This window comes from Coffea arabica, chromosome 7c, assembly GCF_036785885.1.
Source record: "Coffea arabica cultivar ET-39 chromosome 7c, Coffea Arabica ET-39 HiFi, whole genome shotgun sequence".
In the NCBI taxonomy this organism is placed as follows: Eukaryota; Viridiplantae; Streptophyta; class Magnoliopsida; order Gentianales; family Rubiaceae; genus Coffea; species Coffea arabica.
Genome location: NC_092322.1, coordinates 39166017 through 39192573, shown reverse-complemented (window position 1 = coordinate 39192573; position 26557 = coordinate 39166017). Strand labels below are relative to the sequence as shown.

At 38.7% G+C, this 26557-nt stretch overlaps 1 protein-coding gene across 1 annotated transcript; it reads left to right on the top strand.

Moving 5' to 3' along the window:
• Positions 1-11417: 11417 nt before the first annotated feature.
• On the top strand, positions 11418-13736 carry LOC140010703 (uncharacterized). The gene is made up of 2 exons (XM_072058021.1): positions 11418-11651; positions 11730-13736. The coding sequence occupies exons 1-2, from the start codon at positions 11418-11420 to the stop codon at positions 13734-13736; spliced, it is 2241 nt and encodes a 746-aa protein (XP_071914122.1).
• Positions 13737-26557: the final 12821 nt, after the last annotated feature.

Sequence of the window (26557 nt, the reverse complement as noted above, 5' to 3'; positions counted from 1 at the left end):
AAAGAAAAAAAATCTAAATTCTGTAACTTTTAGATAGAGAGAGGGCATAGGAACAAAATTGTACATTTTGCTTTAGTACTTGTGTTATATATGGAACCCATATTTCACTGGCATAGCAAGCAAAATGTCTGGAAACTGGAGAAACTGTGGCTATAAAGAAGGTTTCACTGGCATTGAGATCTAGAAACAGCTTTGTATATCAAGCCAAGAATAAAAATGTTCAAATGTTCAAGTCGATGGTGATACATGATCGTTGTCATGAGGGGCCAGAATGCTGATTGAAAACCGACATCAGCATTCTTGAATCCAAATTGTGGTAATCATTTCCTCTGTTTTGATTTAGGCTTTCTTCCTTTGGCTTTGATATAGACTTTTCTTTTCTTTTCATCCAGTTCTGAGCATTGGCTTGGGTTTTTTTATTATTCTTTTGGGTCTTCATTTCTTTTTCTTTATACTTTTTCTTAATTTTTTTGGTGAAACTTTGTTTCCTTCTTTATCTTTTTTCTTGTTTTTTCTTTTTCTTTTTATAACTAATAAAAGAAAGTCTACAAATATAATAAACTAGAACATAGGATAAAATTGAAAACATAATAAGGATTCAATTGAAATTTTGGTGCTTGCAGATTTAGTTTACATATAAGCAGCTAAGTCTTCATGGATGGACCAATGGAGGAGCCAAAATAGTTTTTCATTTGGGGCACAAATGAAAAAAAAAAATTTTGTACCTTTATAAATAGATACTAAAAATTTCTCTATAACCTGTGCTGGAAAAAATTTTTAAAATGCGTTTTTAAAACACCCTTCATAGCTTATCTTACGTACATCATAACATATAAACGTTACAATGAAGAGTGCCAAAAGCTATATTTTCAAAGTGACATTTAATCCAAATGCACCAATTAGTATTCATGGAACAAGGAATAGCAAATAACAAAACACATAGTTATTATATAAAATAAGAAAATATAAGTGATCCACTAGTGAACCATAACTGGTTCAAGTATTAGTTTTAGTGTATAAAAAAGCTCATTATCGAGGTAAACTCTTTAAAGATTGGGCTTGTATTCGTAATCATCATTAACATAGTTATTTATGTGCATTAAGAATATATATTATCAAAGTACTTATAAGGCGATAAAAAAAGGTGATATGTGAATTCAACGACAATAAAAACAAAGCTTTTTTAAAAGCCCAAATATTAAAACAAAAAATTTTCCCTTGCCAGTAAAAGCACATATAAAAATTATTAGGGTAAAATCAGGATTTCTTAAAAATTCTACACCTAAAATTGTTATTTCACTTTGGCATGCGTGCCCGCATTGCCTTACAAGTAGCTCCACCCCCGATGGACCAATCAGTATTCTAGTCAGGGGCGGAGGGAAGGGGGGGGCCAGGGGGGGCAACCGCCCCCCCTCCAATTGTTAAAAAAAAAAAAAATTCTAAGTAAAAAATTTTTATTATATTGTTTTGCCCCCCCAAATATTGATAAAAATTTCACTTTGCCCCCCCTCCAATTGTTAAAAAAAAATTTCTAAGTAAAAAAAATTTTATTATATTGTTTTGCCCCCCCAAAATATTGATAAAAATTTTCACTTTGCCCCCCTCTCAAGGACCCAAACAATAATGTTTGAAAGTTATTTGGACTTGGTCCAAATAACAGAAACTCGCCCCCCCTAATTGCAATTCCTAGTTCCGCCACTGATTCTAGTATTAAAAAACGTAACTCCATGTTTAAGACAAAGTTACTAAATTCAACTCGATCTGATAGTTCAACCGATGAATTGGTTTTCTAATCATGTTAAGTTGCTAACTTGATCATTTAAGGTAATGAACCGTTGAAAGTCAATTTTACCAACGGATGCTGCAAATTGAAGGCTGTTGACTATTTTATACTAATATTTCCCTTTCCCTTAACTCTTCAATTTTTCATTTTTTTTACCCCCTTAAATACTCCTCAAATAAGCCTTTCCTTAAATTTTTACTACTCTAGCACTTTATCCTAAAAGTGCAAAATTAAATTACCAAAGTGATATCTCACCATAATTTATTCCCCGAAAACACTTCTCAAATAAGCCTTTCCTTGAATTTTTAATACTCTCATACTTTATCCTAAAAGTTAGAAAATAAATTATCAAAATGATATCTTACTATAATTCATCCCCAACATAATAATTGCTCTCATAAAATATTGTAATTGAGAGCAAAAAACTACATATAAATAAGAGATTATACTTTAAAGTTGGTTTTGATTCCTAATTAAATTTACCTTGTCCTCACTCTTGTAATATTTAATAACTCAATGAAAATCAAACAAAAAATTTTATTGCATAATTTGTCAAGATTTATATATAAAAAATTAATAAACACTATATTTAATTTAAAAATATAGTTTAATGATTCATTGGTTCAACAATTCATCCACTAGTTGAACCAGTAACCTATTGCTAAATTCCTATCCCAATTGAGTTTAATAGCATTGGTTTAAGAGCCAATCAATTATTTTATCAAATCTTATCTTGGCGACGTAGAGTCATTGGCTAGCATTTCTCTACATGCCTTGAATTTGATTGGACACTGAGGGCAAGTCTTCTAATCGTAAAATCACTTGACACTAAACTACATTAAACTTATAGGATTATTTTTCTCTATAATTTTGAAAAAAATTTATTTTTTTGTGAATATTCTCTTCATATATTTTCAATCATCTTTTTACTTTACATATATTACACATCTTTAAAAATGTGCCACAGTAATTTTTTCTTAGAAACTCTTAGAAAATTTCAATTCAAACAAGCTCTTAGAATTTGAAGTTCATCTTTATTAGTGTACTCCACTTTTATTTTAAATTTGCTCCTCGAAGTTTTAGTTACATAACTTTACAAAGTTTTTCTTTTTCCTATTTTCTTTTAGAAAAAACTCTTAATGTAATGGGGAAAGGGAAAGAGCAAGGCATAAGAGTTCAAGTAAAAATCTCATAAGCTAAAATCTACACAAGCTGAATTGGGGCTTGAGATGACACTCTATTAGTGTTAATGTCATGCATCCGACTTTGGACCAGTTGCTAGAGTTGTTAAAAGAAACAGCTAAAAGATTATGCAATGTCAAACAGAACTTGCATGCGTGGATAACATATAGATTAATTGTAGTGAAATTATTCAAATTGGGACTTTGAAGAGTTTGATTTAGTAGTGAAGGATGAAACATCAGAATTTAGAGGTTTTGAATTCAAATACCTTCTGTCTATCTCCTTGTTTCTTAAATCCTACACTTCTACATAAAAAATTATGAAAAAACAAATAATTCAAATTGGAAGCACGTAGAACTTTAAGATATATTAAAAAAAATAGAAAGTGTCGAAGTGAAAAAATCAAAATTCAAAGTGATACGTATATTACAAAATTAAACTTTAATGGTACAAAATGATTTAGTACAAATGCACATCAAAATGTAATTCTAAGCTTTTCTTGATAGCGTTGCTGGCCATTTTCTACATTTCTTTTTTTGAGATAATTAATTTATAACCAAAATTGGAAAAAATTCAAAATAAAAGAAATAAAAAGGCTTTCAAATAAAATTTGAAATCTTTGAACAACCACTTTGCAAATTCACAACTTTCCTATACTAAAATCTTAAGCATTTTTATCTCTTCACCCCTTGTAAGAGTTCTGATTTCTCAAGGCTTTAACATTACAAATTTCCCTCTTCTTAACCACTTTGATCTACTCCTTTGATCTGAGGAGAAGCCATGTAGGGTACGCAATTGCCCCCATTCAAGTTTTAAAAAATTACATAATAGACTAGAATATCATTGTACCTTTCATTTTGCGCCTTATTTGTTCCCTCTCAATTTTCTAAAATTATCTCCTTTAATTATGTTGCCCCCTTTTAATTTTATAAACTTCACTCTTATATGTACATTTCTTTTTTATTCTCCACATGAAAACTTTGTAATAATTAACTTAAACACAAGCTGGATCTATTCTACATCAAACATTAACTGCAACTTTTGGCAAGAAAAAAACTGCAAACTATATGGTCATCAAAATAAATCTAAACCAATGATTAGGGTATAAGGTGATATATAGGATTACTCGCATCAAACTTCTTTACATATTATATATTTTTTATTCTTATATTTAAAGTTTTATAGGCATGTATTGCAACTTATATTGATAAGAACATTATTTAAATTACATTTTTAACTTCTAATGTACAATTGCTTGTATATTTTAGTATGGAAATATGCATAAATCAAAATTCATATGTTTATAATTATGCACGCATACGCATAAAGAACCAATTTCAATACTTCATCCAATATTGAAATTCATTAAAATCGTTAATTGATTATTTGAATTTACTTTGAAGTAATAAGTTTGATGGATTTTTTTTAAATATTATGTGATGCTGTAAGTTTACTTTAGTCCTCAATATTGATAGCTTAATTGGAGGTTGTTCTTTTTTGTTTGGGGTAAGTCTGTGAAGCCTAGAAGATGGCCTAATCCTTAGGGCTTTATCGTTAAGAGGCAAAGAATTTCAATGTCTATGGAAAATAAAATTACTACTTCAAGAAAAAGAGGGGAAAGTTAATGATGTGTTTTGATCAAAGTCTTTGATCAATTCATATTCTTAACCCTTTCAAGCAAAAACCAAAGAAGCAAAATATATGCTTAATTTAGTTTTTTTTTTTATTTTTACTATAAAAAGATATTATATCTTTTCAATCGCTTTGCAAATGAAACAATAATCTTCTTTTGCAAATAAAGCAGTAAATTTTTCTAAAATAAGTATGTTTGCTTATAATAAGATATTTTAATAATACCAAAAGTGTCTTCTAGAAATAGCAAAGTTTGTGATTTTAATAAAGCAATAAGTGTCATTAGGAGAAAACTTAACAAAAAATTTGTTGATAAAAACTAAGATGGCACCTTTACTAATAATGTAGTATATTTTGGGGATAAATTGGTCGTTTGAAGAAATAAACTTTCCTTAACATTCAAGTTTGAATAGAAATTTGCATCTATTTGACAGTAAAGTTTTGACTTATACTTAAATAGAAGTATTTTTTATTAAAATAAAGTGAAAATTATGTATTTTTGAGAAAAAGTGATATATTTGTAAATATACTTAAAAAGTGGAACTTGCATCTTGTACTTAAATAGTAATATCTTTTCTCAAATAGTAGAATCTTTTCTTATAATATGTTTTCTTGTATTTACAAAATCTAGGAATTGTTAATAACATAGTAATAAACTAGTTCCTTTCCCGTGCATTTGCACGGGCACTTTTTTATGTTCTATAATTTTTATTTTTTTGAACAAAAATTGTTATAAAAAAGCTTAAAATGCTATTTCATAAAATTTAATATACTAATTGTAAGACAAACATTAAAATAAAACGTATTTAAAATGGTTGATTTATAACAGCTTAATAATTAGTTTCAATCAAATCTTATCTCATAATTCAATTATGTTTAATCTAACTAATGGTGGCAAGTCAACATATGAGTGAAGGACATATATTAGCAAATAAGTGCAATTAAATATTTGATTCTTTCATGACTAAAAAGAATTTTAAAAGCAAACAAATAGATGATGAACTCATTATTTGCTCAAATTATTAAAAACTAAGAAAAGTAACTTGGGAGAACTTTTGCAACCCCGTATTATATATCTACTACTTTGGCCTAAATCGAATTTGAATGTAGAGATTATAAAAATTAATAGAATATTTTAGGAAAGAATAACTATTTATACAATTTAAATGGATTTTTTAAATTTAGATGGACTTGTACGAGTAATATGCTAAATTTATGTAATACAGATTCATTAAAAAATGAAAATTGTCAAAACTTTAGCATTACAAATAAATAATTAAGTATAATAATAGAGATACAGCGAACGTAATTGAAGACAACTAAGAAAAGAAAAATTGTATCCACAATTCTACCTCCTGATTCTAGCCATACTTTCCTTTATAAAGCATGCATGGTTGCTGGATTCTACCCCATACATAGGTTGAATGATCACAAGAAAAAAAACCAATGTTCTATTGATTCCCTAGCAAAGGCACATAATAGGGCACCAATTCTCCGAATTAATTCCCCATCTCATTAGTCTGTCTCTTGTAGCCAACCTGTTTTTACATACCAACCACATTACGAATGCATACCGAGGTATATAACCCTTAAACCATACCAGTTTATAGAATGCTACAGCTTGATTACTGCTGATCTAGTTGTATATATTCTAATTTTGTCTCTTGCCCATCTGAAAGAATCCTGCTCCTGAGGTAGTGATATGCATTCTGTAGGGACTGTTGAGATTAAATCTTCCACTTTCTGGTTCCTTCTTCTTCTTGTAGGCGAGCTCCGTTCTCCATCCTTCATTATTGATTCTAACTTTGCATTTATAGATCTGCCAAACTGAGTTACAACCTCCCTTCATACCATAAGTAGATGTTTTGTCCATTTCCAACTATTGCATGAATTTGCTTCCAAGCAATCTCTCTTAGTTGCAATAATTTCCTCCAAAACCATGAACTATTAGCAGGTATCTGAATCTACTAAAAAGATCTCTGATTTAATTTTATCAAATGTACCCGGGCTAATCCATAAGCTGTATTTCCTACAAAAGATATCCCAAATATGCCGGAGCATCAAGGCTTTATTCCAGATTTTCAGTTGATTTAAACCCATTCCACCTTCATTTAGAGGTTTGCAAATTTCCTCCCATTTAACTTTAATACCTGAAGACTTATTAGAACCACTCCATAGGAATCTTGACATTATTTGTTCCAGCACCTTAATAATTTTCTTTGGCAGCATAAATATACTACAATAATTTTGAAGGCTCATTAAAACAGATTTAACAAGTTGTGATCAACCTCCATAAGATAAGCTCTTTGAACCCATCCTTGGACCTTTTTCTTCATAGAATCAATCACAACTTGACAATCACTGATCCTTAATCTACTACTGATCATAAGAGGAATTCCCAGGTACTTCAAAGGCAGTGCCCCTTCCTGCATTCCCATAGCTCAACAAATATCTTGTTTCTATTGTGAGCTTACACTAGCAAACAGAATTTCACTTTTACACTAGCCAAAGCCCAATAGAAAAATAAGGGTAAAAAATCAAAGCAAAAGCAGTCTACCAAAATCAGAATCCCAGGAAGCAGCAATGGAAACCCAAGAAGCTAGCCAAAGCCCAAAATCAGAAAAAGCCGAATAAAAAGAAAAGCCCAAATCAAACTCAAGAAAGAAAGTCCAAAAATACACACAGGAAATTAATCAATGAAAAGTGGCTTACAACAATTAAGATGCCAAAAAAAAAAAAAATTGACTTTAGTTTTTTGTTCACAACAACCTTCATGTAATGCTTTCTGCAGTGATTAAAATTTTTATTTATGGTTGGTAGCATATTGTAGTGGGGCAAATGCTCGCACGACACGTGTCAGCTCGGCAGGCCACACAGACCAGGTCGGCAGAAGAAATTCCGTAGCTCACAGACCTGGGTTCGGCATGGAGGAACCAGCTCGTTCGTCGCCATCGTCTCCCCATGAGTTGGGCCTCGTGGGCCGCCGCCTCACCGCCCCCTATCTTTCAGGGGCCGCTGTGCTAAGCCCTGAGAAGACTCCGAACCCTAAGGGGACTTTGACTCCTGTAAGGAAACTATCACTTGCTCAAGCCTATATATACAGCTTCATTGGAGGACACAAAGGACACCATCTACAGTACACAACACTATACCTTATTCCTCTCTTCTAACTTTGGCATCGGAGTTACTCCGGGGACTTCAGTCCCGCCATTCGTCTTTCTTCGCAGGACTCACTCCCAGGTCGGCTCGGAAGTTCTCCCCCCAGCTCGGTTCGTTGCAGCTCAGCTCGGACTGCGTTCTTGGCCGTCGCATCAATTGGCGCCGTCTGTGGGAAACGTTTTCTTCTATTCGCGAATCATGCCAAGGACTAGGTCCCAGAGAAACGCGGACAGATCCCCGGGGAAGGGGCCTAAAGGCCCCCAAGGCTCCCCCCAGGGTCCCCCGCCTAGAAATGAGGGGTCAGGACCTTCCCGGACCCCAACTGAGCAGCTGGTTCAGGCAGTGGCCGAAAACCTGCCTACCTTCGAGGCGATTGTGAATTATCTCAAGGGCCAGGCCGGGGCTCATGAGGGGCCAGAGCTTCAGGTCCCAGGGAAGGAAGGAGTTGGACGGTCAGAATCCCAAAAAGGGAGCCCCAGTCACCGACCTAAGCGTGCGCGTCAGGAGCTCACGCGCGAACCAGTCGAGGTCGAGCCTTCTCACAAACACTCCCGAACCGAGCACCCGGAGCCCGTCCGGGGGTATCCGAGGGAGGAGCTCTCCCCCCGGAGAGATCCGTATTTGGTACAGGACGAGCTGGACCTTCTATTGGATTCTGAGGCAGACAGGTACATTGCTTCACCGTTCATGCCCGACATTGAGAACTATCCGCTGCCTGCGAAATTCAAGATACCGAACATGAAATCTTATGATGCCACCACGGATCCGGAGGATCACCTGTTTGCGTTCTTGACTCAAATGCGTTTGCAAACGGCCGCGGACGCCGTCAGGTGCAAGACCTTCCCAATGTTCCTGGAGGGGAAGGCTCGTCAGTGGTTTCAGGGGCTTCCTCCCAGGTCTATTCGGTCTTTTGCTCAGCTCGCAAGGCTGTTTGCAGCCCAGTTCGTCTCGTCGCGAGCTTTCTCCAAGAGCACAGCTCACCTGATGACCATCCAACAGAAGCCTGAGGAGTCTCTACGTGAATACATGGTGCGTTTCAATAATGAGTCCCTTCAGGTCCGGGACCGGGATGACAAGGTGGTGATGGCCGCCTTCATCAACGGACTGCATAAACAGAAGCTCTATACCGAACTCGTGGAAAGACCTCCTAAGTCGGTTCGGGAAATGCTAGACCGAGCTCACGAGAAGGCCAACGCGGAGGAAGCCAACCGCCTTAAGAGAGCACAAGAGAGATTGAGGGATGATAAGCGCAGGAGAGGCGCCGACCAGGCGGAAGCACGGCCTGGCCAGGGAAGGAAAAACGCTTATGATCGCCTTCCCGGGAGCCACCCAAGGGGAGGAGATAAGCCCTGAACTAAGCCCTGGACTAACCTCACGGCACCTCGAGCTCGGGTGCTAGCAGTGATGGAGCAGGAGGGGCTTTCCCGACCCCCTCGACCTTTGGCCGGAGATAAGAACAGACGGGACCAAGGTCTGTATTGTGCTTATCACCGAGACGTGGGCCATGATACGGAGGATTGCCGTCACCTCAAGAAAGACATTGAAAAGCTGATCAAACGAGGCCATCTTGGGCAATTCATACGAGATGACCGAGCTGACCAGCAACGAGGAAGGCCGAGGTCAGAACGACCGAGCTATCCCCGGGACCGACCTCCGGGGCCTTATGGCCGAACTCCTGAGTAGGAAACACAGAATTTGGCAGGGGTGATTAACACTATTGCTGGAGGACCTGCTGGCGGGGATAGTCACGCGGCTCGGCGGCACAATCGCCCCCCTCCCACGGGAGAAAGCTCGACCAAGCGGTTGAAGATGTACGAAGAAATTATTTATGGACCTGAAGACGCAGTCCCTCTGGCCTCCAACAATCATGAAGCCATTGTGATAGAGGTCATCACCTGTAATTACAAGGTGAAGAAAGTATACATAGACAATGGCAGTGCCATTGACGTGCTGTATTACAAGACTTTTAAGGAGCTACAGTTGGAGGATAGACAGCTCGTCCCAGTTCGAACGCCGTTGATCGGGTTTGCAGGCCCTCCCGTAAGGCCAGAGGGAATGATAACTCTCATGGTCACGGTAGGGGTATCCCCGAGGTGCCGAACTGTTCCGGTAAACTTCGCGGTGGTTAGAGAGCCCTCGTCATATAATATGATTCTGGGGCGGCCTACGCTGAATGCCCTCCGAGCGGTATGCTCCACCTTGCATCTCAGCATGAAGTTTCCTAGCCCTGCGGGGGTGGCTGAGGTACTCGGGGATCCGGAGGTGGCCCGGGCATGTTACATTGCCACCCTCAAGGGCAAGAAGAAGTTGGTAGCTCAAACGGTTTGTTTAGAGCCCTGGGAGCCCATGGAGAAAGGAGAAAGGTTGGGGACGGACGAGGGATTGACTGAGCTGCCCGTCCACCCTGGCCGGCCTGAGCACACTGTGAGGGTCGGCACTTGCCTAGACGAGCTGACCAGACGCTCTTTGGAATCTCTCTTGGAGGACTATGCAGAAATTTTTGCTTGGAGTGCGGATGACATGCCAGGAATTCCCACCGAACTGGCAGTCCATAGGCTACACGTAAACCCCGACGTCCGGCCTGTGAAGCAGAAGAAGAGAAGCCTTGCTCCTGAGAGAAAGGAGGTCGTCAAGAGCGAGGTGGGTAAGTTGCTGGAGGCCAAGATCGTTAAGAAGGTCTAGCTAATCCGGTGCTAGTCAAGAAGGAGGAGAGAGCTTGGAGGATGTGTGTGGATTTCACTGACCTAAATAAGGCCTGCCCGAAGGATTGTTACCCACTTCTACGGATTGACCAGCTCGTGGACTCAACAGCTGGCTATGAAATCTTTTGTTTCTTGGACGCCTTCAAGGGGTACCATCAGATAGCCTTGGACGAGGAGGATCAGGAGAAGACCTCGTTCATCACCGAGGACGGCACGTATTGTTACGTCACCATGCCATTCGGGCTAAAGAATGCGGGCGCGACCTATCAGAGATTGGTAAACAAGTTGTTCAGAAATCAGATCGGCCGAAACCTGGAGGTCTATGTGGACGATATGTTGGTGAAAAGCCGAACCCAGGAGCAGTTCATCTCTGACCTAAGAGAAATTTTCGAAATTCTTCGGAGCTCACGAATGCGGCTAAATCCAAAGAAGTGTACTTTTGGGTCAGATCGGGAAAATTTCTAGGCTACATGATTTCTAAAGAAGGGGTGAGAGCTAACCCGGACAAGATCAAGGCCATCATGGACATGGCACCACCTCGGAATATTAAGGAGGTGCAACGTTTGACATGGAGGATGGCAGCATTGAACAGGTTTCTGTCCAAATCGGCAGTTCGGGGATCGCCTTTCTTCAAGGCCCTGAAGGGAGGTCGGCAGTTCGAATAGAGCCCGGAGTGCCAGAAGGCGTTCGATGAGCTGAAGGAGCACCTCGCTCGGTTGCCTGCCCTGACCTCTCCCGAGTTGGGGGAGACCCTGTTTATCTACATAGCTGCGGGTGAGGGGGCCGTTAGCGCGGTGCTGGTGCGAGAGGAGAACAAAGTTCAGAAGCCTGTATATTATGTCAGCCGCGCCCTACAGGGGGCCGAGGCAAGGTACTCGGCGGTAGAGAGGTACGTTTTGGCATTAGTACATGCAGCTCGGAAGCTCAGAACATAATTCCAAACTCACCCTGTGGTGGTCATGACGGACCAGCCTCTGAAGCAGATCCTGTCCAAGCCAGAGTCTTCGGGCCGAATGGTGAAGTGGGCCGTGGAGTTGTCAGAGTACGATCTGGAGTATCAGCCTAGACCGGCCATTAAAGCCCAAGCCTTGGCAGACTTCATAGCGGATGGCGTTTCCTTTGGGTTACCCGAGGAGGAGGCCGATCAGGCTAGGGACATACGGGCCAGGAAGAACGGGGAAGTTGTGAAAGATGTGCACACCGGACAAGCAGTCGAGACCTTACAAGCTACCAAGGCTATCCAGGCCTGAGAAGCAGCACAGGCCTTGCAGGCCGGAGACGCTGCCGAAGTCACCCAGGCCCTCCAGGTAGCGGAGGTCGGATCGCCCAAAGAGGCAGCAGAGGCCGAACAGGCCAAAGGAGCTGCCGAGGGCGAGCAGGCCAGAGAAGCAGCTAAGGCCAAACAGGCCCAAGAAACTGCCGAGGCCGGACAGGTCGGAGAGGCAGCAGAGGCCGGACAGGCATTAAACGCTGCCGAGGCCAAGCATTCCAAAAAAGCAGCTAAAACTGAACTGACCAGAGAGACGGTCCAGGCCGGGAAGATTACCGAGGCTGCGAAACGAGCTGATCCCACTTGGACGTTATACGTGGATGGCGCGTCAAGTAGGGAAGGATGTGGTGCCGGGCTCCTCCTAATCAGCCCTACTGGGGAAGAGCTGCCCTACGCGCTGAGGTTCGATTTTAGAGTTTCTAACAATGAATCAGAGTACGAGGCTCTGATTGCAGGGATGGAGATGGCCCGGAAGTTAGGGGCTAGGTCGATAAAAGTCTATAGCGACTCGCAGCTAATAGTGAACCAGGTATGGGGAAGCTATGAGGTCAAAGAGGGGGCACTAAGAAAGTACGTGGCCAAGACACGAGAGTTGAAGGGCCTGTTCGAGCAGTTCGCGCTGGAGCATATTCCGCGAAGTCAGAACAAGAGAGCGGATGCCCTGTCTAAGCTGGCCTCTACCTCGGCTGGCATCTCAGGTCGGGAAATACTCGTGGAGGTCGTCAGAAGTTGGGCATATGAACAGTGCAACACTGCGGTCATTCAGGTGGTGAGCTCGTGGATGGACCCCATTATCCAGTACCTAGCTCATGGGGGGCTCCCGCAGAGCAGGGAGGAGGCTCGTAAAGTCCTCCTGAAATCGCAAAAGTACGAGCTCAAGCAGGGAGTCTTATACAGGAAATCTTACTTGCAGCCCTGGTTGAAGTGTATAACGCCCGAGGAAGGGAGTTATGTCCTGCGCGAGTTGCATGAAGGCATCTGCGGCAATCACGTCGGTCCGAGAGTGTTGGCCAAGAAAGGAATGCTGGCTGGATACTATTGGCCCACCATGTCAAGGGACTCGGCCGAGCTGGTAGCCCGATGTAAGTCTTGTCAGTTACACGCTCCAATCCATCATACCCCCACCCAGGAAATGATTCCTCTCAGTAGTCCGTGGCCATTCTTCCAGTGGGGAATTGACCTGTTGGGGCCGTTACCCCGAGCTCCAGGTGGTTATGAACACTTGGTGGTAGCCATTGATTATTTCACCAAGTGGGTCGAGGTCGAGCCCCTCAGCACAATTAGCAGCAGGTCGATCCAGAAATTCCTTTGGAAAAGCATAGTCTGCCGATTTGGCATACCAAAGGCTCTTGTCTCGGACAACGGCAGGCAGTTCGCTGACCGCTCCCTCCAGGAATGGTGCGCGGAGCTCGGCATCCAGCAGCACTTCACTTCGGTGGGGCACCCCCAAGCTAATGGGCAGGTCGAGAATGTCAACAGAGCCATCCTGCACGGCCTGAAGACAAGAATAGAGTCAGCTCGGACTAATTGGCTGGAGGAGCTGCCTACCATACTGTGGGCTTATCGAACAACGCCTCGAACGGCCACCCAAGAGACCCCGTTCGTCCTAACATACGGGGTTGAAGCAGTAATCCCGGCAGAAATTGGAGTACCCTCGGGTAGGGTGCAGCACTTCGTGGCTCAGGACAATGAGGAAGAGATGCGGCTTAACTTAGACCTACTGGAGCATCGAAGGGAAGAAGCGGCTATAAGAATGGCTAAGTATAAAGGCCAGGTCGCCCGCTACTACAATGCCAGGGTAAGGCACATTTCTTTCAAGCCAGGGGACCTGGTATTACGTAAGAACTCCGTAAGTCGAGCTGTGGGCACGGGTAAGTTAGACCCAAACTGGGAAGGTCCCTACGTGGTGAGGGAGGCCGACCGAGCAGGTTATTGTAAACTAGCTCGTCCGGATGGAGGCGAAGTCCCGCGCACCTGGCACAACTCGAATTTAAGGCTTTTTCTTTAAGTATCCTGGCCGAGCTGAAAGTGGTCAGCTGGACAGGTCTGCTTCTTCATTTTACTAGCTCAGTACTAGGGATTATAAATATATTCAGAGCTTTTAAATAATAGAGAATTATTCAGAACTTTTAAATGATTGAGAATTTGTACAAGTGTTGAAGAAATGCCATCTATTCCATTTCAAAAGGCATGTACATGCGGAGGGCCATACAAAAGCGAGCTGGCCAGCTCGGTCCCTACCCTAGCTTAATTTCTGTACTATGGACTCAGTCTAGCTCTCCCCTTGCTGTTCTTGCTCTGGCTTGGGAGAGGTCGCGGGCAGAGTGGGATCGGCGGCCAAGGCAACCAGGTCGCGCCCATTGGAGTAGCCCGCGACAAGCCTGTTAATTTGATGGACGGCTTGGGGGTTGTAATCAGGCCACTGGCTCAGGTCAAAACCTGGCAAGTTCAGGGACTGAACATCTGCCATGGCTTTGGTATAGCCGAGCTGTAGGACAGGGCCATTTAGGATGGCCAGGTCATTCATGAAGCGTTCGGACTTCTTAAATTCTTGAACGCCTAACTGACGCCCTTCTGCCCTTGCCGTTTCCACCAGCTCGGTCGACCTTTTCTGCTCAGCCTCCAGAGTCACGGCCAGCTCCGCCGCCTTCTTCTTTTCCAACTCGAGGGAGGAGTAGGCGTCTGAGAGCTGCTTCTTCAGGGACTCTAGCTCGGTCTCTGCATCTCCGAGCTGGCTTGATAGCCTTTCCTTGGCGGCGTCGGCCTGAGACAGATTGACCCCCATGTTCTCGTACCACTGAGCCAGCTCGGCCCCAGCAATATTGAGCTACAAAACGAGTACAGGATAAGAAATCAGCAAGTTCAAAGGTATGCCAAAAAGGCACTGGTCGGGAGGACACCTGGGCTGCGCTAAGGTAAAAGTGCTCCAGCAGCTCGGAGTTGGAGGCGAGCTGGATGAAGTGGTGATCGTGTGGGAGCACCGCGCCCTGGACGAGCTCCCGAGCAGCTTCTGGGAACTGAGCTCGGTCATTTACCGAGAGCCCCCAGTTTGGGCAGAAATGTAGGGGGTGTGAGTGGCAGCTCTGCCCCGTAGGGGGCTTCAGAGGAATCACGTTCCTCATGCGCCACATTGCTGGAGGTGACTCGGACGAGGCCTGCTGTTCGGCGGAGTTCACCCCATAGTGAGGGGCTAGAGCTGTTGAGGGTTCTTCCTGGGATTGGGGGGAAGTCTCCTCAGTCCTGGCCCTCTTGGCCGCTGACTTTTTCCTTTTCTTCTTTTGCTCCTCCACTAGCGGTGGCGGAGCTGCGATCTGAGGGCTGGGCCCTGGTGGAGGAGGAGGCGTCGCGCTGCTAGGAGCTGTGGACAGGGCAGGAGTAGGAACACTGGTGCTGCCCGTTCCTCCAATGTTCAGTAGCTGGGAGAATCGCTTCACTGCGAAACAAAAGGATTAGTGTGGATGATATGACCGGGCCCATAAAGAGAGGAAATGAAGAAGGAAAGCATGAAAGTGACGTTTGGTAGGGCCTATTTATAGGCCACCTGGGCGGGAAGACGAAGAGTCCCGAATTGAAATTTCGAATTTATTGCTGGAAAAACCGTCGCCTTGGGAGACGTGGGAGCTGTCAACCGTCATTATGAGAGGACGTGACCGTTGACGTGACAGTTTTGACGGTAGACGTGGCAGTTATCCGAACGAGGGCTGTGATCAAGGGGTCATGGGCCCCACATTGGGCCGACCTGACGCTTCGTAGTTTGGTCCAGACTCACGCGACCTGTCGGTGACCCTAGACTCAAAGGGGGGCTAGTGTAGTGGGGCAAATGCTCGCACGACACGTGTCAGCTCGGCAGGCCACACAGACCAGGTCGGCAGAAGAAATTCCATAGCTCACAGACCTGGGTTCGGCATGGAGGAACCAGCTCGTTCGTCGCCATCGTCTCCCCATGAGTTGGGCCTCGTGGGCCGCCGCCTCACCGCCCCCTATCTTTCAGGGGCCGCTGTGCTAAGCCCTGAGAAGACTCCGAACCCTAAGGGGACTTTGACTCCTGTAAGGAAACTATCACTTGCTCAAGCCTATATATACAGCTTCATTGGAGGACACAAAGGACACCATCTACAGTACACAACACTATACCTTATTCCTCTCTTCTAACTTTGGCATCGGAATTACTCCGGGGACTTCAGTCCCGCCATTCGTCTTTCTTCGCAGGACTCACTCCCAGGTCGGCTCGGAAGTTCTCCCCCCAGCTCGGTTCGTTGCAGCTCAGCTCGGACTGCGTTCTTGGCCGTCGCATCAAGGTTTTCAAATAAATATAGTAAAACATGAACAAACAAATGTTGCTGGGGTTGGAGTATTAACATGACTGCAACATTGCTGCAAGCTTGTAGCTCTAATTCAAGTCTTATGGAGGTACAATCCCTTCCTTTCTACATGAATCCCTTCCTTTCTGTTGTTGCCAATGCTTTCTCGGGCCGACCTTTCCTTAATGGTTGAGTGAAGCATTCCCTTGCCAGAATTTAGGCGGCATTCTTTTCATCCTAAGTCAAATAGGGGATGAGTTTTTCTTTTTAACTTTTTTTGGAAATTGGGTATGGGTTCGAATATAGGCCCAAACATGATTTGAAGTGTCCTAACCACGCCATACGTTCAATACAAAATCTGAATTTAATCCTAACATAATTGCTATACTTGAATTTAATTTCCTTTCAACAAGTCCATTGGGGGATTGGTAGTGCCTCAATCATTGAAATGTAGGAATTTGTCAAGAAATCCTGCTGCTGACTCACTTTATCTTCTTACGCAGAAAGGATAGACAATAGAGGTGGTCAGGACAAAAAGACATTGAAATTTTTGCTATTCCTGTGAAAGAATAGTAGGAAATAGTGCAAGAAAAATCCAACGCAGCTCGATGTTTGGGTGTAAAAGAGAATATGCCCAACACTTAGTATTCGATTTTATTTTTTTATTTTAGTAACCTTGAAATTGCATTTTACTTTCTGGTTTCTGAAGCCAAAATCAAGTGAAGCTACATATAAGCTTTGCTCGTTTTTAGCAAGATTCAAAAGGAAAACGAAAATGCTATGTTACAAATTTGTAATGGTAATTCAATATCTATCTATATCAGTACTATATTAAGGGTGGGAATTTGAAATAGTGCATTTAACACATTAGATCTTCTAATCTAATTAAAGACGGATTTTAAATCACTTCTACTTGACAAGTTGATTTTTAAATAATTAAACTTCAAGTAAAGCAAGAACTCATCCAATAATCGGCATAGACTTCGATACTAATCAATGTAAAGTCGTTCAACAATCAATCAATAATTTTTAAAGACCACGATTTTTCCTGTGGTGAATCTATATTTTGTCCAACTTTTAACTCAAACTTGTCAAGTGTCTCGAGTCTTCTGCTCAAACTTTAACTCAAACTTGTAGGTTGAATGCAGCAAACCAAACTATTGTCTTTGATTATGTTAAACATGAGAAAAGAGAAAAAAGCGGAATCAAGAAATGAAGAAATAGGATAGAGGAGGTCGACTCGAAGTTTTGACCAAACGCGTGACGATTCAAAGTTTGAGAAACTTCTACCAGAAACGGTCCTAAAGTTTGGAGACACCAGATTGGTCCTTACCATGTTAATAGAGTGATTCCCTGATAAGAAACACCTATTGCCTTGGTCTTGGTCTTTGACTAGAAGTCTTGGTCTTTGCTTGCCATAAAGATAGTTGCTGGGAAAGTGTGATCTAGCTTAGTTTGCCTTAATTTTTGTTCCCTATTACGAGTTTACTACTGATTGTGTGTGGTAAAATTTTCTTCATTTGCAGAAAATTTTAACTGCTTCTTCATAGGTTACATTTTTGTCATTTATTTTATGGTTATTTCCCTATTTTATTTTACCAAATATTGCATTAATTGATGGATTCTACTTATATTTGGTTAATGGTGCTAATTATAGGAAAAAGAGCAAAACGTGACAAAAAGGGCAATTTTCCAATTAATTTGATGGTGGCACGTTCGGGACCGGTTTCCAAGTTCGATTCAAACTCTAGGCAGCTTTAGAGGAAGATTTGGAAGAATTGAATTCTAATTATTACTTTTATGGTTGAATAAGGAAACTTGAAATACTTTCTTTTGTGGTTTATTTTTCTATTTAGGAAACTAGTTTTATTTGGTAGTAGACTAATTAGGAAACTAGGAGAGAAAAGGTCAGATTCTCATTTGATTAGGACTTCGGCCAAAAATAAAAGCGTTAGGACTCTTTGCTTTGCAAGGAGGTACGACGGCCACTTGGCCTTTTGGCCAATCTTTTGTTTTCTCTAGTTTCTCTCTTATCAAAGACTAAGCAGTTGGTTTTGGAAAAATGGTGTGAATTGCTTCATTTGGCTATGCGCAACTAAGTTCCTTTTCTAATCGAAGGTCAAGTTGAAGACTTGGTTCCAAACATCTATGAGATCGAATTATTTTACTTATTTCTTTTATTCATTGATATTCGTGCGTTTTCTGATTTAATTTCTTATGATTGTTTTGTTATTTAAATGTCAATGGTCCGATATTCGAATTAACCTAATAATATATTATCAAATTAACCGGTTAAATCCGTAATTATTTAATTGTCATTAATTTTATGATTATTTTTCCCTTGATTTTAGCCAAATATTGCATTAATTGATAGATTCTACTTATATTTGGTAATTGTGTTGATTGTAGGGATTCGGAGCGAAAAAGAGTTAAGAACATGAATTTTAACTAATTTCTGTACAATTCGGCATGGGAGCGTCAAGATCTAATTCTGCAAGTCCGGGAACTCGGGATTTGGCACGTGATTTCCAATCTCAAATTGAATCTGTGGATGTCCGCCTCTTCACCTGATGATTAGTCTCCTATCTCTATTAGGACACTAGTCTAATTTATTTATCTTACTTTTGTGGAAAGAATCCCTTATATAGTGGGAATTTGATTTTGATTAGTAAAAGTAGTTGAGTAGTATTAGAAAACAAGAGACCAATGTGGATTGTTTCCTTATCTATTGGTTCAAGTGCAGCAGACTTGTCACTTAGGTTAAATTGTGATTTTTCCCTTGGCCGCAAGGGAGAGGACCATGACTCTTTGTGGGGAGGACGGCAGCCGCTTGGCTTTCTTTTTCCTCTTGGTAGTTTTTTCTATTGTCAAACATTGATGCAATTTCTTTCAATGGAATTGCGTGAGTTACTAGAGAGTAACTAATTTTATTTTCTAGTTGAAGGTCAACTTGAAGACTTGGTTCCAAACATCTATGAGATCGAATTATTTTACTTAATTATTTTATTCATTGGTATTCGTACGTTTTCTAGTTTAACTTCTTATGATTGTTTTGTTATTTGAATGTGAAGGGTCCGATATTCGAATTAACATAATAATCTATTGTCAAATTAACCGGTTCAATCCATAATTGTTTGATTGGTTAATACTAGTGGCGACTAGTATGATTGGTCCCATGTTAGGGAACGTATAATCTAATTTAAACAAACCCTCGTAGTGTGTTTGTTGGTTAGGGTTAGACTTTTCTAATTTCTAATGCAATTGAGGAATTGAATTCTATGGTCGTACCTAGGGTTATTTCTTAGTTACGGAAATAGTCAACGGTCGTACCTTGACTATAAAAAAAGTAAGGAAAAGTTGGTTGTTTATCGCGTGTATGGCAACTATAACCAATCTGTTAATGAGTAATTAAATTATTATTGCATCGATGATCAGTTGAATGGACCGTATTTGAAAAGTTACACCTTTGGCTAGAGTCATATGTATTATTGATTAATTCCTATTTGTTTTCTTGAGTTGTTTTTATTTAGTTAATTAGTTAATTTTATATTTTTATAAAACCCCCCATACTCTGGACTCTAAAAGAAACGAATTTCCCCAATCTCTATGGATTCGACCCTGCTTACTACTGTTTATAAAATCTATACTTTATCTGAGCAAGTATTTATTATTGCACAGGCTCGACATCTATCAATCCCTCACTTTTAAAAGTGTAATTTTATGTCACTTACAAATTCACATTGTTTAAATTTGGTCATTACCTAGGTTTTCGACTAGTTTTTTGCCAGAATTCATCACGTGCATTGCATGTGATCATTTTTTGGGGCAAAAATATCAAATCAAAAATTTATATAATCCAATCTATAGTCCCTTAGATTTCACAAAATAAATTGTTTCACCCCTCGCATTTCACAAAATGAATTTTTTCATCCCTCATTGACCGTGTGTACAAATAGTTTTTTTTTAATCCATATATATATCTATATGATTTTACCTAAACAGTATAAATAGCGTGTAATATATCTCTATTTGATTTCATCCAAACAGACTACTTGTAGTTGTACACATACTACTCAATATATATATGTATATGGGTTTAAATCTAACAATTTTGTTTTAGACCTATATATATATATATATATATATATATATATATATATATATATATATATATATATCTATTTGATTTCACCATATGAATCTATTCAATATTTGTAACTTTTTTGTTTTGGTAATAACTCATTTTTTGAGTTGTGTAATAAGACCATTTAATTGATCGGTCCTAATTCGAATTCTATAATTATGCTAACAAATCATTTTAAAATTTGAAAGTGTCAATCACTTACTTTTTTTTGTCATACTTTTATTTTGTTTATTTTTTTGTCAAAATTTAATTCGATATGAACACTTGATTATATTTAGGATTAAATATCTTCTTTGTTTTAATTTTCCAATAAAAGAAAAAAGAACATGAGTGAAAAACTAACAAATTTTTTTTTTAAAACCCTGTATATATCTATTTAATTTCATCTGAGCAGTATGTTCAGATGAAATCAAATAGAGATGTTTTATATGCTATTCATATTGTTCAGGTGAAATCAAAAAGATATATATATATATATATATATGAATTTAAAAAAAAGTTATTGATACATATGATTAATGAGGGCTGAAAAAATTTATTTTGTGAAATGTGAAGGACAAAAAAATTTCATTTTGTGAAATGTGAAGGACAAAAAAAGTTCATTTTGTGAAATGTAAAGGATTATGGATTGGATAATATAAATTTTGATTTGACAATTTTACCTTTCAGGAATAATCACATGCAATGCATATGGTGGATTCCGACCAAAAATTAGTCGGAAACTTAGATAGGAACCAAATTTGACCAAATGTGAATTTGTAAGGGACGTAAAAGTATACTTTTAAAAGTGAAGGATGAAAAAAATCATTTTACCAAATGTGAGGGACGTTTGGAACAATTTTCCCTTTTAATTTTTACAAACTTCCTAGCAACTTCTCATCTTTCTTTCCATTTTTTTGAGGCTTGATGTTCGATCCCTCACAGATTTGCTTGTTTCGCATAAGATTCTCGTGGAAGTTTGGAACCAGGTTTTTGATCTGAGGAAAACATCGAAGTGTAATTCATGGGCAATCCGGAGTCACTTTTAGGGCGTAGTGAATTGAGGGATGAAAATAGGTTTTTTTTTTATGCAGATATTTGAAAATGGGCTAATTACTTAGAATATTGGCAAAAAAAAAAAAAGAAAAATCGGAAACTTACGGCTCTGACAGGGGTCTAGTATCAAAATATTGGTGTCGAGCTGCTGACACAATTTTTTTCTGTTTTTAAACCCGACAGCCAGTCAAAAGTTTTTCTTTTACTGTCAGCCTGGCAACCACCTGCAAAAAGTTAAAAAAAAAAAAAAAGTCATTGAATGAATAAAGGACATTCTCAAGCCATGGTACAGAGATGGTTTTTTTCTTCGTTATAACCAAGCCGTGGTACAGAGATGGATTTTTTTCTTTCTTTCTTTCATTTTTTTAAAAGTCTGGCCATACCTTTCACAAAGCCATGTAAAATCATACCAATTATTTTTGAATATTTATTTTGGAATTTCCTGAATTAATAAAAGAAGTTTGTTGAGAAATACTCCCTCCGTCCCATTTTGATAGTTTTGATTTTTTTTCATAGCTATGTAAAGTTATACCAATTATTTTTGAATATTTATTTTGAATTTTCCTGAACTAATAAAAGAAGTTTGCTAAGTAATACTCCCTCTGTCCTACTTTGACAGTCTTGGTTTTTTTCTAGAACAATTTTTAAAAATTAGTTAACTTTGATGAAAAAGTAAATATAGCCTAATGTTTTTCTAAAAGACTCTTACATTAACAGCTCGGCAGCCACCTGCAAAAAGTTAAAAAAAATAATTGTTTTGATACAATATTCCCTTATTTAATACAATATTCCCTTACAATTTAGTAAATATTCCCTTAAAGTAGGTTATATTTACAATATTCCCTTATTATATACAATATTCCCTTACAATTAAAATAGTAAATATAACCTACTTTATTTAATACAGTCAACTTTTCCACCAATAATTGTTTTGATATATGTGTTGAATGGTATTATAATTAATGTAAAGGTGTAGTGATTAGTGACACTTCAAATATTAATGTAAGGGTATTTTAGAAAAACATTAGGCTATATTTACTTTTTCATCAAAGTTAACTAATTTTTAAAAATTGTTCTAGAAAAAAACTAAGACTGTCAAAGTAGGACAGAGGAAGTATTACTCAGCAAACTTCTTTTATTAGTTCAGGAAAATTTAAAATAAATATTCAAAAGTAATTGGTATAACTTTACATAGCTGTGAAAAAAAAAATCAAAACTATCAAAATGGGACGGAGAGTATTTCTCAACAAACTTCTTTTATTAGTTCAGGAAATTCCAAAATAAATATTCGAAAATAAATGGTATAATTTTACATGGCTTTGTGAAAGGTATGGCCAGACTTTTAAAAAAATGAAAGAAAGAAAGAAAAAAAACCATCTCTGTTACACGGCTTGGTTATAACGAAGAGAAAAACCATCTCTGTACCACAGCTTGAGAATGTCCTTTATTCATTCAATGACTTTCTTTTTTTTTAAACTTTTTGAAGGTGGCTGCCAGGCTGACAAAGGAAAAGTTTTGACTGGCTGCCGGGCTATGTCCAGTGATCTTTTTAAAAAAAAGAAAAAATTTTGTGTCAGGCGCTGGGTTGTTTTAGCCCGGCACCAATAGTTTGATACCATAACCCTTTTAGAGCTGTAAGTGTCCCAATTTTTTTTTTTTTTTGCCAATATTCTAAGTAATTAGCCTTGGAAATGGGGGTTGAGATTGTTGGGCCAACACTTATTGAAATGGTGATTACTGCCTGATCTAAACACAACTATTGATTCCGTCATGGAGAAGTTGGAGGATTACCTGAGACCTTCTTCGAAGATGTATTCTATATTTTAAACTTCTAGAGAAATATCCTATGCTTTGCCACAATGCAAGGTGTTAAGCAGATGCACTTGATGGTTCTCCTGACTAATTCTAAATTTTTAGCTTTCATAACCGAACACCTTGGTCGTGTGTACATTTTTCTGGTATAAAACGCAAGTGCAATTATGTTTAATTTGAAATTTTCTCAATTGGAACCGAAGATTAAGCTTATTAATCACCAATTCCTTGTACCTTCTGTCCGTGTCTTGAAAGCTTTAAAAGTGGTATCAAAATCATCAGTTACTTCTGCTCCGGTGGACGAAAAGCAAATAATGGCAGAAATTGTTGATTCTCTCCGAGGTATTTCTATGCCTCCACTAGTATGTTGTTATACCACTTTTACGCTCCTTGTGCAGGATTAAATGCTTACTTCACGAGGGAGTAAGGTTCTCCCCCACACCAAATTCTTGCATGTCCTCAGGCAAACTCAAACTAGAAGACCTAAGCACAATACCCAAACAAATAATTCAATTCTTCCATAAACATTGAAGTCATGCTACCCCCACAAACCAGTTGTTGTACAACACTAGGTAAGCTATTAAACAACTAAGGATCTCTTCACATAATAAAGGGATAATTTCAGAAACCTCCCTTGAGGTTTCTAACAATTTCACTCAGCTCCCCTGAGGTTTAAAAAATTACACTTACCTCTCTTGGTATAGTAAAATACCTATAATGCCCTCCACTTGGTAGATAATTTTAAATTTAAGGCAATAAATTTGCAAAACCCAAAGAAAATCTATTTTTCTGTCCCTTGTCTATTTTCACTCCTCTATTTTTTAGTTAATATAACATCTTTTTATTATCTTCGATTTTGTGGATATTAGCAAATTGAAATTATAAAATCAACAGACGGAGCAAATTATGTGTCAAATTAGAAGAAAATAAAGAGACTCGTAGTGGAAGAGAAATAAATAATGAAATTAATGATTGAAATAGGAAGAAAAACTAAAGATGTTAAATTTGTCATATTTTGTTTGATGTCAGGAAAACTTTTTATAAAATATCAATAATTACATAAGGATTTTTTTCATTGGATTAAAAATTTTTTATTATGATTTTATTGTGGAGCTAGAATTTATTCTCTATTTTTGAAATATTAATATTTTTAAGACCATAGAAGGGTTGTGATAGCGGTTCTAAGTCAGATTAATTTGTATTGAAAAGATATTTAAATATTGATATTTAATTTTGGGGTATAAAATTGGTTGTCAATAGGATTTGTGTTTGTGTGTGTGTGTGTGTTTTTTTTTTTTACATAGCAAGTATTGATACTGTACATGTAATTTGAGATCTTTTGGATGGCTATTTGATTTTAAAACGTATGCTTGGATGGTTGTTAGAGATTAGGTTTGTTGATTTGTACAAAGTGTGGAAGAAAATAATTGAATATACTATATTTTTCTTAGTTTAAAGGGCAATTTAGGAATTTGGTGAAAAATTTTATATTATTGGACTTATATTGTTACTAAATAGTAAAAGCAAGGGAGGTATATGTAGTTTTTAAAATCTTAGGGGAGCTCTCTGTAATTGTTAAAAACCTCAGGGGAGGTTTGTGAAATTATCCCCATAATAAATGCATTCAAGCACAAAACCAATCTAAGTGATAGACCTCACAAGTTAATCTCACTCTCTCAACCATATGCACAAGTCACATAAGCATGGCAATATATCACTCAAATTCATTCCACAAAAATGCGCCATCATAAGCTTATAATGAATCTAATTCTTCGTTACCTCAAAACTTGCATAACATCAATTATAAGAACTTTAAATTTTTGGATGTAATAGGGCACAAAGATAAGATAGTTGGAAATTTAAGACAAATCCTTAGAACTAGTAGAGAACAACACAAAACAATCCCTAACTGAAGGTAACTCCCAAGACTTCTCTGCAAATAGGATTCAATGAATTACACTTTGAAGCACCAAGTGTATCTTTTGTGAACAAGAAGAGTCATTCTCCAACCATTAGCTACCTAATTGATGCTAATAACTCACGGAAAACCCATAAAACCCCAAAGTAATACTAATTATGACAAAGGATATTCTTTTCTTATTTTTCTTTTTCTTCATTTATTTTCCTTTTTTCCTTTTTCCTTTTTTTCTGGCTTTTTTTCATTTTTTAATTATTTTTTGGTATCCCTACCAAACTTTGAACTAATGTATGCCAATCAAAAGTAACAAGGTATGATGCATTAATGTACATTTTGAAACTTAAAGGTGTGGTTTATATCTTCTTACAGGACAATTGTATCATGCAAATGAATCGCAATTTGGTACGACATGTCCAAAACGTTGAAAAGCTGAATAATAGAAAAAAAAAATTTCATGACATTTTGCCTCTGCAATACTTTTAACTTTCCTTTTTATTAACGCCTTCTAATAATTATCTAAAAACACTCTTGCAGGTTAAAGAAATCAACAATTACAAAAATCCTAAGACTTTGATGTTCCAAAGAAAATTCCAAGAGGCGCAAGAAATAATTGGATTGGCTTCGATGATGTGTTTTTTGAGCATTTGAATAAACTTTAATGCAATTTAGTGCAGAATTTGTATAAAAACTTTTGTGTGTTTGAGTGTTTAGGGAATGTGTGAAATACTTTCTTATTTTAATTTTTCTTTCCTCTTGTTTCCTTTCTTTTATATCTTCTTTTTCCTTCCTCTCATTTCTCCTTCCCCAAACCGCCATTGGCACCGATGCTGGCACCTCACACTCCGCACCTTTTTCCATTTTTTTTGGCCTTTCCCTCTCTCTCTCCCTCTGTCTCATCCTCCTTCTTTTCCCTTCTCCTTCTTCTCCTCTCTTCTCCACCGCTTGTCCTCCTCCCCCATCCTCTTGCCCTTCACCTGCACCCTTCCCCACCCTCTCTCCCTCCCTCGTAGCCAGAAAAAAAAAACTCTTAATCATTTAACCAAAAAATACAAGGAAAAAAAAAAAACCAAAACAAGTTACTTCTCCACATACACCAAAAAAAAAAATCAACCTTTTCATGGCTAGATGAAAACAAAATTAGCCCTTAAATCATTTAACCCAAAAAAATGGACAAAAAAGAAAAGAACCAAAATGGATTACTACTCCACATAAGCGAGAGCAAATTGCTACCAATCTAACAAAACTAAACAAGCAAAAAAAAAAAAAAGGTTACTAAAGTGAAAAAGTTCAATAGTCCAAAGTAAAAGAAGTATCATGCACAATTGCCAACAAGTAGGAATGTTACAAATGCTATGACGCAACTAAAATTTTTAAGTCTTTTGTTGTCATTTCTTCGTTTATCTTAGGTGGCATTTGCTAAGAGGATTTCGGAATGGAGAATTGAAATCAATTCCATAATTGTTGTTTGAATTACCACAATCAGAATTGAAATTTTGGAATCATATCTAAAAATTTGGAATCCACCAATTCCCTAGTAATCTGGAAAGTTTTGGATAAAACTCAAGCCTGATTCTTGTTTAGAAACGTGGCTCGTCTTGCCATCCGGTAAAAAAATTAAT

Bases quoted from the DNA above. Each gene is read 5' to 3' on its own strand.
- LOC140010703 (XM_072058021.1), top strand. From the start codon at position 11,418: ATGACGGACCAGCCTCTGAAGCAGATCCTGTCCAAGCCAGAGTCTTCG. The intron at 11,652-11,729 runs GTGCACACCGGA...CAGGCCTTGCAG, and splicing joins ACGGGGAAGTTGTGAAAGAT to GCCGGAGACGCTGCCGAAGT.